At 45.4% G+C, this 17,403-nt stretch overlaps 1 protein-coding gene across 2 annotated transcripts in view; it reads left to right on the plus strand.

Moving 5' to 3' along the window:
• LOC109908734 (zinc finger E-box-binding homeobox 1) overlaps positions 1-17,403 on the plus strand; it is a 65,350-nt gene that overhangs the window by 38,066 nt on the left and 9,881 nt on the right. For both annotated transcript variants that reach the window (XM_020507393.2, XM_031796349.1), the window contains exons 2-7: positions 59-214; positions 10,017-10,175; positions 11,411-11,613; positions 13,460-13,565; positions 14,024-14,463; positions 14,724-16,106. In XM_020507393.2, coding sequence (XP_020362982.1) covers positions 59-214; positions 10,017-10,175; positions 11,411-11,613; positions 13,460-13,565; positions 14,024-14,463; positions 14,724-16,106 — 2,447 coding nt within the window. The remainder of the gene's footprint in view (positions 1-58; positions 215-10,016; positions 10,176-11,410; positions 11,614-13,459; positions 13,566-14,023; positions 14,464-14,723; positions 16,107-17,403) is intronic.

Consider the following 17,403-nt stretch of genomic DNA (forward strand, 5'->3'; position numbering starts at 1 on the left):
CTATCATGGTAATCGTTGATAGGCAGTGAGATGACCAACCCCCCCTCTCTCTCTGCAGTAACCAACTACAGTAATGTGGTGAAGACCCCTGGCTCAGACTCAGATGATGAGGACAAGCTTCACATCGTGGAGGAGGACGGGAGTCTGGCAGACGGGGCAGACTGTGACAGTAATGTGCCCAGTGAAGATCACAACGGAGACCGCTCAGATGAAGGTTAGTTGATGCAGGTCGCACACACACACACACAAGCACAAGCACACGCGCACACCCACACACAAAGATCTCTCTCTCTATGTCTCCCTCTCTGTGCCTGTTTCTCTGTGTGCAACATTTGGTGACTGTCTGCTGTTCTAATGCAAGTCTTTGAAAACGTATTCTTCCTTGCACTGAACTCAGTAAAGATGGCGTCATGTTAAGAATACACTGTCACAGAAAACTGTCATTTGCACAGTAAATTTACGAATGATCCACAGTACTGTACTGATCCACGTACTGTAATTCCATCCCAGCCTTGGAATAGGTTATGTTAACTGAAAACAGTGCCGTACCGTATCATTGGAGAGCCAAAAACCTTTGGAGCACTAGTGGGTGCATGGTATTGTTGTTTCTGGCTCATTAACGTATTTTGAGGTGTGCCTTGTAAGAGGCTATATTTCTTGCACCTGTTAGTGAGAAGGCTGTACCATTTTAACTCCTAGTGTTCCATCAATTTAAAAAGGAAAGGGGACAGATTAGAGTGGCAGCAAGTCTTAAACCTGCAATATGTAACTTTTTGGGTGACCCGACCAAATTAACATAGAAATGTGAGTTATAGATCTGTCATTCTCATTGAAAGCAAGCCTAAGAAGCGGTAGATCTGTTCTATGTGCGCTACTTTTAAGTTTCATTCTTGCGTCTTTTACTTTCAGTTTTGTACACTGGCTTCAAATAGTTGAAAATACAATATTTTGGGTTATTGAAAATATGTTTCAAATCAAATGTTATTGGTCACATACACATGGTCTCAGTGATGTTGTGGTAGATTTACCACAAGCATAACGCTTTGTATTCAGGACATAAAGTGCATTTCTTTGTTATGTTTTTGCTGTATTACTTTAGTGCTTTATTGCGAACAGGAAGCATGTTTTGGAATATTTTTATTCTGTACAGGCTTCCTTCAAATCACTCTGTCATTTAGGTTAGTATTGTGGAGTAACTACAATGTTGTTGATCCAGCCTCAGTGTTTTCCTATCACAGCCATTCAATTCTGTAACTGTTTTAAAGTCACCATTGTCTTCATGGTGAAATCCCTGAGCAGTTTTCTTCCTCTCCTGCAACTGAGTTATGAAGGACACCTGTATCTTTGTAATGACTGGGTGTATTGATAACACCATCCAGAGTGTAATTAAACACTCTAAAAGTCTTAACCCATGATGGGGGGGGGGGGTGTATCAAACAAATACATAAAACAATTATTTGATCAAATATTGAATTTGGCCTTCACTGTTATAGATCATCAAAATACATTGAATCATTCATAAAGGACCAAAAGAACGATCAAAAATGAATCAATCATAAAGGAATAAGGTTTTTAAGTGTCTGTCCGATATCTAGGAGATATACGAAAGCTCAGGAATTATTTTTGTATTTTTGAACACGTATTTAACCCCTTTATTTTTGTTGGCACAAAACTACCTCCATATTTCGATTAATTTGTATGGGTTACCTTCAGACGTGTGGAGTAGAGAGAGACGGTAGTCATCATAAAAATCATGTTAATCCCTATTATTGCACACAGAGTGAGTCCATGCAACTTATTATGTGACTTGTTCAGTACATTTCTACTCCAGAACGTATTTAGGCTTGCCATAACAAAGGGGGGGTTGAATACTTATTGGTTCAAGATATTTCAGCTTTTCATTTTTTTATTGATGCATTTGAACGCCATTCTATTGAACATAATTCCACTTTGACATTATGGGGTGTTGTGTGTAGGCCAGTGACACAAAATCTCAATTGAATCCATTTTAAATTCAAAATGTGGAAAGAGTCAAGGGGTGTGAATACTTTCTGAATGCACTGGATGTTACAGTTGGTGTACTGTACGCCACTGAGCCTCCTCTGTCTCTGTCGAAATCATGGCAACCCCTTTACAGTGAACGTAATACCTTGACCGGGCTCTGCCTGCGCGGGACTGTGAGATAGTGAAAGACAATGGGTACTACAGGCTGTAGGGTTAACACTTAAGACAGGAAGCCTGGTATTTAAGCAGGACAATGCCACCAGGGCAGAGTCCTTCAACTTACTAAAATAGACCAGTGGAAAAAGGCCACGTTGAGAACTGTATGTTGCTAGTGGGAGTTAGAGGGCTGTAGCGGCTCTGTGACTGAACTGAGCACACACACGCACAATCCTACATACAGACACACGCACACCTACACACATGCACCGACACACTTATACGCACTCCGCTACACTTGCAAGTGACATCACTGCGGGGAGGGTCTGATGTCAGGTCCCAGAGCACAGCAATGTGAGGTGTTAAAGGATGTTAACATTTCAACAGCCGCCCCAAGGCCATTTCGCAGGGAGCATTAGCTCATGGGGTGTGGTGTGTGTGTGTGTGTGTGTGTGTGTGTGTGTGTGTGTGTGTGTGTGTGTGTGTGTGTGTGTGTGTGTGTGTGTGTGTGTGTGTGTGTGTGTGTGTGTGTGTGTGTGTGTGTGTGTGTGTGTGTGTGTGTGTGTGTGTGTGTGTGTGTGTGTGGTTCTAGGGCCTGTGCCAAGTGTGTAGTGTATATGTAATGTAACAGGTTTATTTAATGGTACATTGTCGTTTACAGGGCTATTTAGTTTGGATTGTTGCTTATATGACACTGGTTCAGTTGGCTCGGTGTGTTAGCCAGTGGAATACGTGGGAGGGACTGATGTTGTGACAGAGTTGTGTTTATATGATTATGTAAACATACTTATAGAACAGTGTGTTCTTCGCAGGTTGACGTTTATTGTCATGAGTCTTGCCCTGGAGGCAGAACTCATCTGTTTCCGCTAGATGGGCCTGGTGCAAAGTCAAAATGGTCTATATCGTACAAATTCATGAAAACAAACATTTCATTTTTGGTCTTCATATAGGGTTAGGCATTATGGTTACTAGTGTGGTTAGGCTAGGATTAAGGTTAGGGTTAGGCATTATGGTTACCAGTGTGGATAAGGCAAGGATTAAGGTTAGGGTTTTTGTATTACTTTGTGGCTGTACCAGCTAGTGACCACTCTGCAGAGCTGCCTCCAGTACATGAGTCAATGCCAAACTGCACGTTCTTCATTATATTTGGTTGGAAAGATGAGTTTAGCATCAGTTTAGCATCAGTTTAGCTCTCAATACAAAACAGATTTGTGTATTATTTTATGTGGACTGCCTGTGATGCAAACAGTTTTGACGGTCTCAACAGCTCTCTCAGACCTGACTGACCTACTCCCCAGACATATCACTCTCATCAACATAATCCATATCCACCCCTCTCGATCTGCTCGCTCCCTCTTAAAGGGAAAGTTTGGGAAGAATAATGTCATTGGTTTTGGCCAGGTCATGAGAACATTAAACACTTCAAAGGCATGAGTTATGCTGAAACGGCCTAAACCCAAGAGAGCTGGCTTCTGGCCAGGTCCATGCCTGATCAGGCACTTTCCTTCTCCCTCCCTTATCTCTCTCTTTCTCTCTCTCTTAATTATCGCTCCCTCCCCCCTCCCCCTTTCTCTCCTCTCCCACCTCTCTCTCTCTCTCTCCCTCCTCTCTCTCTCTCCTCTCCCTCCTCTCTCTCTCTCCTCTCACTCCTCTCTCTCTCTCCTGTCCCTCCTATCTCTCTCTCCTCTCCCTTCTCTCTCCTCTCCCTCCTCTCACTTTCTCAATTACAATTCCATTCAATTCAAAGGACTTTATTGGCATGGGAATCATATGTTACATTACCAAAGCAAGTGAAAGAGAAAATAAACAAAAGTGAAATAAACAATATAAAATTAACAGTAAACATTACAGACAAAAGTTCCAAAGAAATAGAGACATTTCAAATGTCATATTATGGCTATTTACCGTGTTAAAACAATGTGCAAATAGTTAAAGTACAAAAGAGAAAATAAATAAACATAAATATGGGTAATATTTACAATGGTGTTTGTTCTTCACTGGTTGCCTTTTTCTTGTGACAAAAGGTCACAAATATTGCTGCTGAGATGGCACACAGCAGAAAACAATTGGATTTGTTTTCAAATTCTTTGTGGGTCTATGTAATCTGAAGGGAATATGTGTCTCTAATATGGTCATACATTTGGCAGGAGGTTAGGAAGTGCAGCTCAGTTTCCACCTCATTTTGTGGGCAGTGTGTACATAGTCTGTCTTCTCTTGAGAGCCAGGTCTGCCTACGGCGGCCTCTCTCAATAGCAAGGCTATGCTCACTGAGTCTGTACATAGTCAAAGCTTTCCTTCATTTTGGGTCAGTCACAGTGGTCAGGTATTCTGCCATTGTGTACTGTCTGTTTAGGGCCAAATAGAATTCTAGTTTGCTCTGTTTTTTTGTAGATTCCTTCCAATGTGTCAAGTAATTATCTTTTTGTTTTCTCATGATTTGGTTGGGTCTAATTGTGTTGCTGTCCTGGTGCTCTGTTTGTGTTTGTTAACAGAGCCCCAGGACCAGCTTTCTTAGGGGACTCTTCTCCAGGTTCATCTCTCTGTAGGTGATGGCTTTGTTATGGAAGGTTTGGGAATCACTTCCTTTCAGGTGGTTGTAGATTTGAACAGCTCTTTTCTGGATTTTGATAATTAGCGGGTATCAGTCTTAATTCTGCTCTACGTGCATTATTTGTTGTTTTACGTTGTACACGGAGGAATTCTGCAGAATTCTGTATGCAGAGTCTCAATTTGGTGTTTGTCCTAGTTTGTTAATTCATGGTTGGCCAGCGGACCACAGACTTCACAACCATGAAGGGCAATGGGTTCTATAACTGATTCAAGTATTTTTTGCCAGATCCTAATTGGTTTGTCAAATTTAATGTTCCTTTTTATGGCGTAGAAGGCCCATCTTGCATTGTCTCTCAGATCGTTCACAGCTTTGTAGAAGTTACCTGTGGTGCTGATGTTTAGGCCAAGGTATAGTTTTGTGTGTTCTAGGGAACCGTGTCTAGATGGAATTTGTATTTGTGGTCCTGGCAACTGGACATTTTTTGGAACACCGTTATTTTTGTCTTACTGAGATTTTTTGACAGGGCCCAGGTATGACAGAATCTGTGCAGAGGATCTAGGTGCTGTTGTAGGCCCCCCTTGGTTGGGGACAGAAGCACCAGATCATCAGCAAACAGTAGACATTTTACTTCAGATTCTAGAAGAGTGAGGCTGGGTGTTGCAGACTGTTCTAGTGCCCTCGCCAATTCGTGTATATATATATATATATATATAGTGCCTTGCGAAAGTATTCGGCCCCCATGAACTTTGCGACCTTTTGCCACATTTCAGGCTTCAAACATAAAGATATAAAACTGTATTTTTTGTGAAGAATCAACAACAAGTGGGACACAATCATGAAGTGGAACGACATTTATTGGATATTTCAAACTTTTTTAACAAATCAAAAACATAAAAATTGGGCGTGCAAAATTATTCAGCCCCCTAAAGTTAATACTTTGTAGCGCCACCTTTTGCTGCGATTACAGCTGTAAGTCGCTTGGGGTATGTCTCTATCAGTTTTGCACATCGAGAGACTGAAATTTTTTCCCATTCCTCCTTGCAAAACAGCTTGAGCTCAGTGAGGTTGGATGGAGAGCATTTGTGAACAGCATAATGACCATCATTATGTTTGGAGGAAAAAGGGGGAGGCTTGCAAGCCGAAGAACACCAAGAACACCATGGCAACATCATGTTGTGGGGGTGCTTTGCTGCACGAGGGAATGGTGCACTTCATGAAATAGATGGCTTAATGAGGAAGGAACATTATGTGGATATATTGATGCAACATCTCAAGACATCAGTCAGGAAGTGAAAGCTTGTTCGCAAATGGGTCTTCCAAATGGACAATGACCCCAAGCATACTTGCAAAGTTGTGTCAAAATGGCTTAAGTACAACAAAGTCAAGGTATTGGAGTGGCCATCACAAAGCCCTGACCTCAATCCTATAGAAAATCTGTTGGCAGAACTGAAAAAGTGTGTACGAGAAAGGAGGCCTACAAACCTGACTCAGTTACACCAGCTCTGTCAGGAGGAATGGGACAAAATTCACCCAACTTATTGTGGGAAGCTTGTGGAAGGCTAACAGAAACGTTTGACCCAAGTTAACCAATTTAAAGGCAATGCTACCAAATATTAATTGAGTGTATGTAAACTTCTGAGCCACTGGGAATGTGATGAAAGAAATAACAGCTGAAATAAATCACTCTCTCTACTATTATTCTGACATTTCACATTCTTAAAATAAAGTGGTGATCCTAACTGACCTAAGACAGGGAATCTTTACTAGGATTAAATGTCAGGAATTGTGAGAAACTGAGTTTAAATGTACTTGGCTAAGGTGTATGTAAACTTCCGACTTCAACTGTATATATATATTTTTTTTAACCTTTATTTAACTAGGCAAGTCAGTTAAGAACAAATTCTTATTTACAATGTCAGCCTAGGAACAGTGGATTAACTACCTTAACTGCCGTGTTCAGGGGCAGAACGACAGATTTTTACCTTGGTTTACTCTGGTTGTCTGGCGCTCAAATGAAAGACTTGACGCCAGTTCTCTGACCAAGTGAGGAGAGACATACCGTAGGGGTGGTTTTCACTCTGCTGCGCTCCCTCGCTCCCTCCTTCCGTTTCCCCCCTCTCTACCTGAATCATTCTTCCTGATTACATGGCATCACCGGCCCCTTGCTCGCTGTCATTACTCATTTAGTTCTAAATGAATATCCACTGTAGCACCGCCAAAGCCCTGCCAGTAAAACACTGCCTTAACCACCTCATTTAACAGCCTGGATGATTATTGTTACTGAGGACTGAGAATGGGGAAGGAGGTATTGACTGACTGGCCATGTGGAACTATGCAGGGTTCTTTCCACTCTGTGATTACTGTGTTAATAGGTACGGCATGTATTTGCTACGGCATGGCATCTATAACTATATAATAAACCCCAGAGTTTGACCATGCTCACGTCGCAGAATTCGATACACAGTATGATGCCAATCACCTCAGCTCTTCTGCAATGTCTCATGCGTTTCCCGTGAAGATGAGTCTCAGTAGTACATTAGAATGGGCCTTGACTCAGGATGAATACTACAGTAGGAGTCATACTACATTCCAGTAGGGCTTGTTATGAGTGGACCCTCAGTCATCAAGTTAAGACACCTTGGAAGAACAGGAAAGGAAAGGGAAACCCACGGACAGAGAGTGCTGGGGAAGTTGTGTGGTAGATCCTGAATCACCCCAAACAGGTTAACGAAGGACTTTTAAGCCTTGAGACAATTGAGATGTGGATTTGGGTGAATGGGCAAATCAAAAGATTGAAGTGTCTTTAAACGGGGTATGGTAGTAGGTGCCAGCGTGTCAAGAACTGCAACGCTGCTGGGTTTTTCACGCGTAACTGTTTCCCATGTGTATCAAGAATGGTCCACCACCCAAAGGACATCCAGCCAACTCGACACAACTGCGGGAAATATTAGAGTCAACACGGGCCAGCATCCCGGTGGAATGATTTCGACACCTTTTAGTCCATGCCCAGACGAATTGAGGCTGTTCTGAGGCCAAAAGGAAGTGCAACTCAATAATAGGAAGGTGTTCTTAATGTTTTGTACCCTCAGTGTGTAGCATAGATAGGATATCCCTCACATTCGTCCCAGGTTCCACCACACTGCCTTGTATCCTGTTGTTCTAGGATTATTTGAATGGACTGAGTCTATCACTCCCTCTCTGTTGTGAAACTGCTCATCTCTGAGACACGTTGGCTCCCCCTCTCCCTCCCTTATAGAGGGTACCTAACTGGGGCAGGATGCACGGCCACAGGAAGTAGGGGTCAAAGGTGAGTCCAGTTCAACCAGGACAGGAAATGCTGATGTCGCTGTCTTGTAAAGTTAGGAACATGGTGATACTGCTGTAAGCTAGGATTGAACTTTTTATTAAAGCACAAGGTTAGAGGGTTATTGCATCATGGATTGACGCTGGATGTTTAATTTTGAATGAATCCTCTTTAGGGTTTAGTCAGAGCTCCAGAGTCTGTCCAGGTTTTCCACTCGTGCTTCAGTTCGTTCACGTCCAATGTGTCAGCACACAACCGGTCTGAGAGTGATGTTTGGCCACTTTTCATATACTGCCTGACTGGCTTTGAACCATGTAGCCTTCAGCTCTAATTTAGAGAGACAGCGAGGGGACCTTAACCATAACAACCAGAGACCTGGAAGTGTCGACCCTCAGAGAGACCCTACCTCACACACACAGTCTCCCGGGGTAGCTGTGTGTGTCGGAGGGCTGTTACATCATTCTGAGAGCCAGAGTGAGGCAGGGATCAGGTAACTGTAGATACAGCTATTTTAAAAAAGCAACGCGTGTGATTGGGTAAACAGGCTGCTATTTAGCTGCGTCGTGTTATTAAAAGAAAGTGGAAATCTTCCAAATCCATCTCAATGAAGAGCTGTGAAGACGTTCCTGAATGGTTGAGAGAGAGAGAGAGAGATGGTTCCACTGAGCTCATGGGAAGTAAAGTTGTGGCTTAATGGGAGGGTTAGGAGGAACTCTTCTGCCCCCTCCATCCCTCCATTCTATACTGAGGATGCATATAATCCTGAAATCTGACTTTCTCAGCACCTGGCGCTAGAGCTCTCTCTCTCTCTCTCTCGCTCTCGCTCTCTCTCTCATACATACACTGTGTTGGCCACTCTCTTTCATTCACATTCCCTTTCACTCTCTCCCCTTCTCCTTCCTCTCCCTTCTTTGATGTGAGGCAGCAGGATGGGGGTGGTTCCGCTGAAAGTATTTAATCGCCACGGTAACCAGTAACTGTGTGTGTGTGTGTGTACCGTGTGGTTGGCGTGGGGATGTGTGTTCCGTGTGTTTCCGTGTAGTGGAACCGTCCATTTCCCACCGTGTCTCATCGCTGTCATAATGCACAGGAGAGGGCTGGGCCCTGCAGGAGGAGAGCTGTTGGAATTTACTGGGCCTGCCGGGCTTGCTGAGTCACGGAGCGTGCAACTTCTCATTGCTCCCATCTGACACAGCAACACACAGCTGGGTCTCACTGTCAGACCTTTACAGCCCTTCACACTCACAGAACAACCTCAACCATCAACCCAACACTAAAGAAACTAGCAGGAGAATTCAATTCCCCCGGGCCAACAGCGTCTGCTCAGTAAATTAAACGGTTGCGTAATGCTTTATGTCTTTAGGGAGGTCGACGTTGTTGTTAGGTGTTTCATCATCACCATCATCCTCTCACTTCCTTCAGTCAAGTTTTCACTGGTTTTTAAGGGTTACTAATAATACTACTTAATAATAATGATGCTAGGTGTAATTCTGTGTGGTTTTATCTGCTGACACTCTGTTCCTGTATGTGCTCCAGGATGTGAGGCAGAGAGACGGAAGCTTTTCATTTCCTAACCGTGTCCTCAGGTTACACTGCTGCCTACAGCTCCTTAATTAGCCCTCATTAGTGGCGCGACGGCAGCTGATGTGATGCGGAGGAGAGAACATGCTCCCTGATAACGGATCTCATTTACTGGGGTATTAGGATATTAGGCACCACAGTGGGAAAGTTGTTATTTCTTAATCCAGAGAGGTTTATGCAGGTCTGGGGATTTAGGCGCTATGGGGATTGGTTGGTTCTGGGGGGTGCATTAGACTGTACTGACTTACCTGTGTATCTGGTTGGAGGTCACAGTTCTAATTAAGCATCATGTTTTTTAGATAGAAGGAACATGATAAAATGATGTATTACAATGGCGAGGTCTTAGAACAATGGCGAGGTCCTTAATGTCATTTCCTCGTGTCCTCATGTAAACAGTTGTCCTGTCTCTGTGGGTTACAGCGAGGGAGGAGTGTGGTTCAGACGGGGAGGACGATGGCAGGACGGACGCTCTGGTGGAAGAGATGCTGCAGCAGGGAGACACAGCCGTCATTTACCCAGAAGCCCCGGAGGACGAGCCACGCCAAGGGACCCCCGAGGCCAGCGGACATGACGAGAACGGTACGTGCAACACTCGCACCACCTGGACACCTCACGCACACACACACCTCACCTGTTCATCTACTCTCCACTGTTCGGGACGAAGTACTGGTTTTCTTTTCTCACTGGTAGTTAATTGATTGATACATCATTTAACTGATTAGACAGAGGATTCCACTCACAGACATAGCGTCCCAGGTCTGAATTAAGCACAGCAGAGCAAGAGCAATGCACAAAAAAAAACACTTCACACTTTTCTACCCCTACCTCCCACAGTGGACTCTACACAATAACGCTTTACACACAACACCTCCACCTCTGGGACTGCAGGTTTTATGCCTCCAGGCAAAACCTTGTTGTGTTGTTCTGACTTCCGTCTCTTCCTCTGAAGGTGTTAAACACCCCCCCCCCCCCCCCCCATCCATTAACACTAACACTCTCTCTGCTGTAAATGGACACACACTGGGCTCTTTATGAGTTAAGGGCTTTTGGCTGTTACCTGTCAGACTCACAGGAGGAAAAACAGCAAATAGCAGATAGTACCTACCTGAGTGATAGTGTGTGTGTGTTTGTGTGCATGTGCGTGTGTGTGTGTGTGTGTGAGAGAGAGAGATAATGTGTGTGTTCACATCCTGAGAGGTTCACCTGGCCAGCAGGGAGGTTTAATACATCACCTGTTAACAGGTAATACTTTACCTGTGTGGGACCCAGTGGCGCATAACAACCCCGGGGTCCTGGTGCTAGGTGTGCTTTATGTCTTCTCACCGTGTTCTACCGTGTTTCCAGACAGCTTTTATCCAACGTCTGGGCATTCATTTGAAACCAATGGGTGTTTTTCATTGTTTTTTTTAAAGATATAGGCCTTGAATTCCAATATTTTAAAGACACGTAGACTAGTCACGTTACTCGTGTGAACTGGGGCTGTTGATTGCACATTTCCGACTCCGAGAGCAGGAGTGTTGTGACACCTGTTACTTTACTAATGAATAACCAACAGTATCCAGCCAGCAGGTGAGAGTATGTTGCAGCATCTGTCAGGTAGTTAGTGTTTACAGACCCTCTGTTAGTCTTAACAGAGGATCGGTCAGTACCGGGTGAAATAGGTGAAACAGCAGTCCAGAGCTCCTGTGTCTGTCTGTCAATCAACCACATCAAAGAATCCTTACTCTCTATTGACCCTCTGATTAGTCTACAGACCTCTCCACACCCACTCACATGCTCCCTCCCTCCCCGTCTCTCTACTCCCTCCCCAACAGGCACTCCGGATGCGTTCTCCCAGCTCCTCACCTGTCCCTACTGCTCCCGCGGCTACAAGCGTTACACGTCCCTGAAGGAGCACATCAAGCTGCGCCACGAGAAGAGCGAGGACAACTTCAGCTGCTCCCAGTGCAGCTACACTTTTGCCTACCGCACACAGCTGGAGAGACACATGACGGCCCACAAAGCTGGTAGAGACCAGGTACTTATAGACACAACCCTATACATAACACTTATAGAAAGATAGCAAACAGCAGGTATAGTTGTGTAACTACTAGCTACAGCACTGTGTAGTGTGCAGTAAAGATTATGTACACTCTTAAAAAAAACGGTTGTTTTTACAGTAATTTACTGGCAGCCAGTTACCTGTAAGTTATGATTTAAAAAAAAAGTACATTATGTTACCGTAAATTCCAAAGAAACTTATGGTAACATAATTCATTACAGTAATTTAGGGGGCTCCCAAGTGGCGCAGTAGTCTAAGACACTGCAGTCCCTGGTTCAAATCCAGGCTGCATCACATCTGGCTGTGATTTTTTATATTCCATTTTTGAAATGAATTTCACCTTTATTTAACCAGGTAGGCTAGTTGAGAACACCTTTATTTAACCAGGTAGGCTAGTTGAGAACACCTTTATTTAACCAGGTAGGCTAGTTGAGAACACCTTTATTTAACCAGGTAGGCTAGTTGAGAACACCTTTATTTAACCAGGTAGGCTAGTTGAGAACACCTTTATTTAACCAGGTAGGCTAGTTGAGAACACCTTTATTTAACCAGGTAGGCCAGTTGAGAACACCTTTATTTAACCAGGTAGGCCAGTTGAGAACACCTTTATTTAACCAGGTAGGCCAGTTGAGAACACCTTTATTTAACCAGGTAGGCTAGTTGAGAACACCTTTATTTAACCAGGTAGGCCAGTTGAGAACACCTTTATTTAACCAGGTAGGCCAGTTGAGAACACCTTTATTTAACCAGGTAGGCCAGTTGAGAACACCTTTATTTAACCAGGTAGGCCAGTTGAGAACACCTTTATTTAACCAGGTAGGCCAGTTGAGAACACCTTTATTTAACCAGGTAGGCCAGTTGAGAACACCTTTATTTAACCAGGTAGGCCAGTTGAGAACACCTTTATTTAACCAGGTAGGCCAGTTGAGAACACCTTTATTTAACCAGGTAGGCCAGTTGAGAACACCTTTATTTAACCAGGTAGGCCAGTTGAGAACACCTTTATTTAACCAGGTAGGCCAGTTGAGAACACCTTTATTTAACCAGGTAGGCCAGTTGAGAACAAGTTCTCATTTACAACTGCGACCTGGCCAAGATAGAGCAAAGCATTGCAACAAAAACATTGGGATTGGGAGTCCCATAGGGCGGCGCACAATTGGCCAACGTAGTCTGGGTTTGGCCGGGGTAGGCCGTCATTGTAAATAATCATTTGTTCTTAACTAACTTGCCTAGTTAAATAAAGGTTCAATTAAACATTTGAAGAAAAAAATAACTTACAGGTTGTTACCAATTTCTTTTTTTCTTCTTTTTTTTAACAGTGTACACTCTTAGAAAAAAAGGTACTATCTAGAACCTAAAAGGGTTCTTCAGCTGTCCCCATTAGAGAACCCTTTGAAGAACCCTTTTTGGTTCCAGGTAGAACCATTCTGGGTTCTATGTAGAACCCTTTCTATAGAAGGTTCTACATGTTCTACATGGAACTCCAAAGGGTTCCACCTGGAACCAAAAAAGGGTTATCCTACGGTTATCCTACTATGAGCCACAGAACCCTTTTGGAACCATTTTTTCTAAGAGTGTAGATAAAAGGTGATGTGAACTTTGTGTCCGAAACCCAGGAAGTGGGAAAGTAGGCTCACGGCATGTGCTCAGTGTTGATCACATCCATGATGAATTTAATATCCTGGTATTTAACCATTGTTTTTAGCCATTGTTTAAAGCAGTTGTTTCATGAATTGAAAGTAGCACAAAGTGCCTGTCTCCATGAGTGTGTGACTGAAGTGAGCTGACCATCCCCCTCACCCTCTCTCCCTTTGTCTGACAGAGGCACGTGACGCAGTCGGGGGGCAACCGCAAATTCAACTGCACCGAATGTGAAAAAGCATTTAAGTACAAGCACCACCTGAAGGAGCACCTACGCATCCACAGCGGTGAGTGGACCCCTCAGTGTGTGAGTGTGTGTGCACCTGTGTGTGTGTGTGTGTGTGCGTGTGCACGTGTGTGTTTGTGAACGTGCGTGTGTATTTTGTTATGTGGAAAAAAGGTTGGGGTAATTGTATATGTGAGTTTCTATTGGCCACACCATCTGCACCGATGTTTCTGCCTCCATCCAACAAATATTTATGTTTAGTAACTCTGTGTATTCATGTGTCCTTGATTGTGTTTCAGAGCATTGTGCTTCGTCCTAATGTGACATAATTGTGTTTCTTTTGGCGGCTCCAGCCAACAACTAGAGAGTATTTCCCAATGGACCCATTATCCTCAGCCTTTAAGCGTCATTGAAATGCATTAGTCCCTTTTTCCCCGAGGAGATTGATTCATTTAGCTCTGTTCCTAATGGAGGTCGTGTGTGTGTGTGTTGTCTGTGCATGGCCGTCTGTCTCTACAGGAGAGAAGCCGTACGAGTGCTCCAACTGCAAGAAGCGTTTCTCCCACTCGGGCTCCTACAGTTCCCACATCAGCAGTAAGAAGTGCATCAGCGTGATCTCGGCAGTCAACGGCCGCCCCCGGCCCAGCGCCAAGGCGTCCCAGTGCCCGTCCCCAGCCATGCCCGCCTCGCCCTCCTCCACCACACGCACACAGATCTGGGATAAACCTGTACAGGAGCAACTACCCCTCAATCAGATCAAGAGCGAGCCAGTGGACTATGAGTACAAGGCCATGGTGTTGTCTCCAGCAACGCCGGGAGGAAACGGTCATGGAGGAGGGGTGTTAAACGGGGGTGCCGCGGGCCCCCTGCAGGGTGCGGTGCAGGCTGTGATGCTCCCCACCATGGGTCTGGTTTCTCCCATCAGCATCAACCTGGCAGACCTGCAGAACATCTTGAAGGTGATTTGTAAACTTGTAATAGGACTAAAGTGTACTCTGTATTTAATCATTTAATTGTAGTTCAAATGCAACTTTTTTTTAAAGGGGGGGTAGATCAGCTTTAATATTGCAAATAGATTGTAGCTTCGATTAATGTAATTGTCATCATCATCAGTTCAAATACAACTTACAATTCATGAAATACTTAATGAGCTGCTTGTTGCTATTTGTACAATTATTTGTTGAACAATGAACAAACCATTATCATCTTCATCTTGAAGGTGGCGGTGGACGGTAACATGATCAGACAGATGTTGGAGAACAATGCCAAGGCAGCGGGGACCGGCACAGGGGCGACGGGTGTTCCTCACCAGCAGCTCATCTCAGCCATCAGTCTCCCCATCATCGGTCAGGACGGCAACGCCACCAAGATCATCATCAACTACAGCCTCGATCCCAGCCAGACCCAGCTCACTGCCCAGAACCTGAAGAAGGAACCTCAGACTCTGGCTACAATGCCAGGCCAGCCCCAGGCTCAGCCCCTGGCCGAGGTTGCCATAGAGCCCTGCAGCAAGGCCCAGCAGAGACTCCCAGAGGACCTGACACTCAGCAGGCCCCCCAGGAGCAAAGAGGAGAAGATGGAAGAGGAAAACGAGAAGGAGGAGGGGGAGGAGACCACTAAGACCTGTCTGCTCTGTGGCGACTGCCCCGGGGGTCTGGACGTGCTCCACGCACTCGAGCACTGTAAGAAGGCCTCAGGCCTCAGGATCAATGGGGACAAATCAGAGTCGGCCATCGCCTCGTTACTGTCCGAGGGGGTCGGGAACCAGCCCAAGAACCTCCTGTCCCTCCTCAAGGCCTACTTCGCCCTAAATGCTGAGCCAACCAAGGAGGAGCTCAGCAAGATCTCAGATTCAGTCAGCCTGCCCACCGACGTGGTCAAGAAGTGGTTCGACAAGATGCAGAGCAGTCAGGTCTCACTAGGAGCTCCGACACCTCCGTCTGAGGAAGAGGGACCCTTGTCTGAGAGTCCTGGGGCCACAGTTGTGTCCCCTAAGGTAAGACCAGAGCAGGACACAGAGGGTCCCACCATGATGCAGTCCGGCCCAGCCGAGGCCACTCCGGCTGAGGTTAACGGCTCCATGCGGTCCCCAGCCTCCCCCACACCACTAAACCTGACTGCTGGGGGGCCCGTCCCAGCCAAACCCTCCTCCTCGGACAGCACTGATGGCCCTCTGGACCTGTCGCTACCAAAGCCCACCCGAGAGGAGGCCGCAGCCGCCGCCACTTACCACGCCTCTGTTTACTCCCATCAGGACGAACCCCTGAACTTGACGAAGACTTGCACAACAAAGAAAGAACTTCCGCTCGCCGGCGCCGCTGGCCACCACGTGACTAGTCAACCTGTGTCCCTGTACACCGCCAGCCCACAAAGTGCCAACCCCATCAGTATCATGACCACTCAGCTGCCCAGCGGGACCATTTATGCCATCACTGACCAGGGCCGTGCAGGCATGCCCTGCCTCCGGGCAGTTACCACTAGTAACAACCAGACTATCCTCATCCCACAGCTGGCCTATACCTATACCACTACAGCTACAGCCAACAGCCCTGCAGGGACAGAGACACAGGAGAAGACCACACTGCAAGTCAACGGCATCAAGGTTAGTTAATCAATCAATCATTCAAATGTATTTATATAGCCCTTTTTCACAGCAACAATTGTCACGATGTGCTTTTCAGTAACCCAGCCACAGGCGGCTGGTGGCACCTTAATGTGGGAGGATGGGCTCAAATAGGCTGGAATGGAATAAATGGAACGGTATCAAACACAGCCTCACGTTAGCCATTCCGGCTCACAAAAGCCAAGGCTTGTGTAAGGCCACTCACTTACTTTACTTTACACAGCGTTTCCATGTTCTGGATACTGTTCCATTTACTCCATTCCAGACATTGTTGGTGAGGGGAGCTGTCCTCCCCTCACCAGCCTCCTGTGAATCCAGCCTGGAACCCCCAAGGTCAAAGCAGCGGCACAGCTTACATTTACATTTTGGTCAATAACAAAGGCCTAGCAGATGCTCTTTTCAAGTCAGTTTCAAGAAAAGCATCTGCTGTGTCTGTATGACTACACATAGATAGAAGGGTTCCAAAGGGTTTCGTCGGCTGTCCCCATAGGAGAACCCTTTTTGATTCCAGGTAGAACCTTTTTGGTTCCAGGTAGAACTCTTTTGGGTTCCATGAAGAACCCTCTGTGTATAGGGTTCTACGTGGAACTCAAAACGGGTTCTACCTAGAATCAAAAAGGGTTCTCCAAAGGGTTCTCCAATGGGGACAGCCGATGAACCCTTTTAGGTTCTAGATAGCACCTTTTTGTTTTCTAAGAGTGCACTATGGGAATTTGTTTCGCCAGTTAGAGAGAAAACTACACGAAAACAGTCTATTGGTATTGCAGGTGCAATACTGAGAATCATGTTTTCTTGCTGTTTGTTCCTCTCTGACTGACTTGGCTCATGTTTAGTGAGGGAGGAGGTGCTGGAAGAATAGGAAGTTCTCCGTATAATCATTCCTCCTATATCTCACTCTACCTGTTTCATCTTCGTGGAGTGAAATGGCAAGGCCTAGGAAAGATCCCACCTTCAACACTTCAGCGTCTATAGCCCCTTTAGTGCTTCAGTTCTCTTGGATCTGGCCCACTGCAATTTAGCCATACTGAGAAGGTTAAGCTCCACCTATTGAGCTGGAGATATGGGAACTCTCCTCAGTCTCAGCTGAGTGAGTCTCTCTCCTGTAGCTCTGGGTGGAGGCGGTGGTATTTTGGCACCGCTGTCTTTGTCTCCTGTGATGAGCTGTTTAGTTTCAGCGCTGGGGGGAGGAGGGTTAAAGGTGGACCAGAGTACTCAAGGGAGGAGTTCTAGCGCTCTTCTCTTCCCTCGCTCTTGGGTGAAAGACAGAATAAAATTA

Source organism: Oncorhynchus kisutch, linkage group LG18, assembly GCF_002021735.2.
Source record: "Oncorhynchus kisutch isolate 150728-3 linkage group LG18, Okis_V2, whole genome shotgun sequence".
Lineage (NCBI taxonomy): Eukaryota > Metazoa > Chordata > Actinopteri > Salmoniformes > Salmonidae > Oncorhynchus > Oncorhynchus kisutch.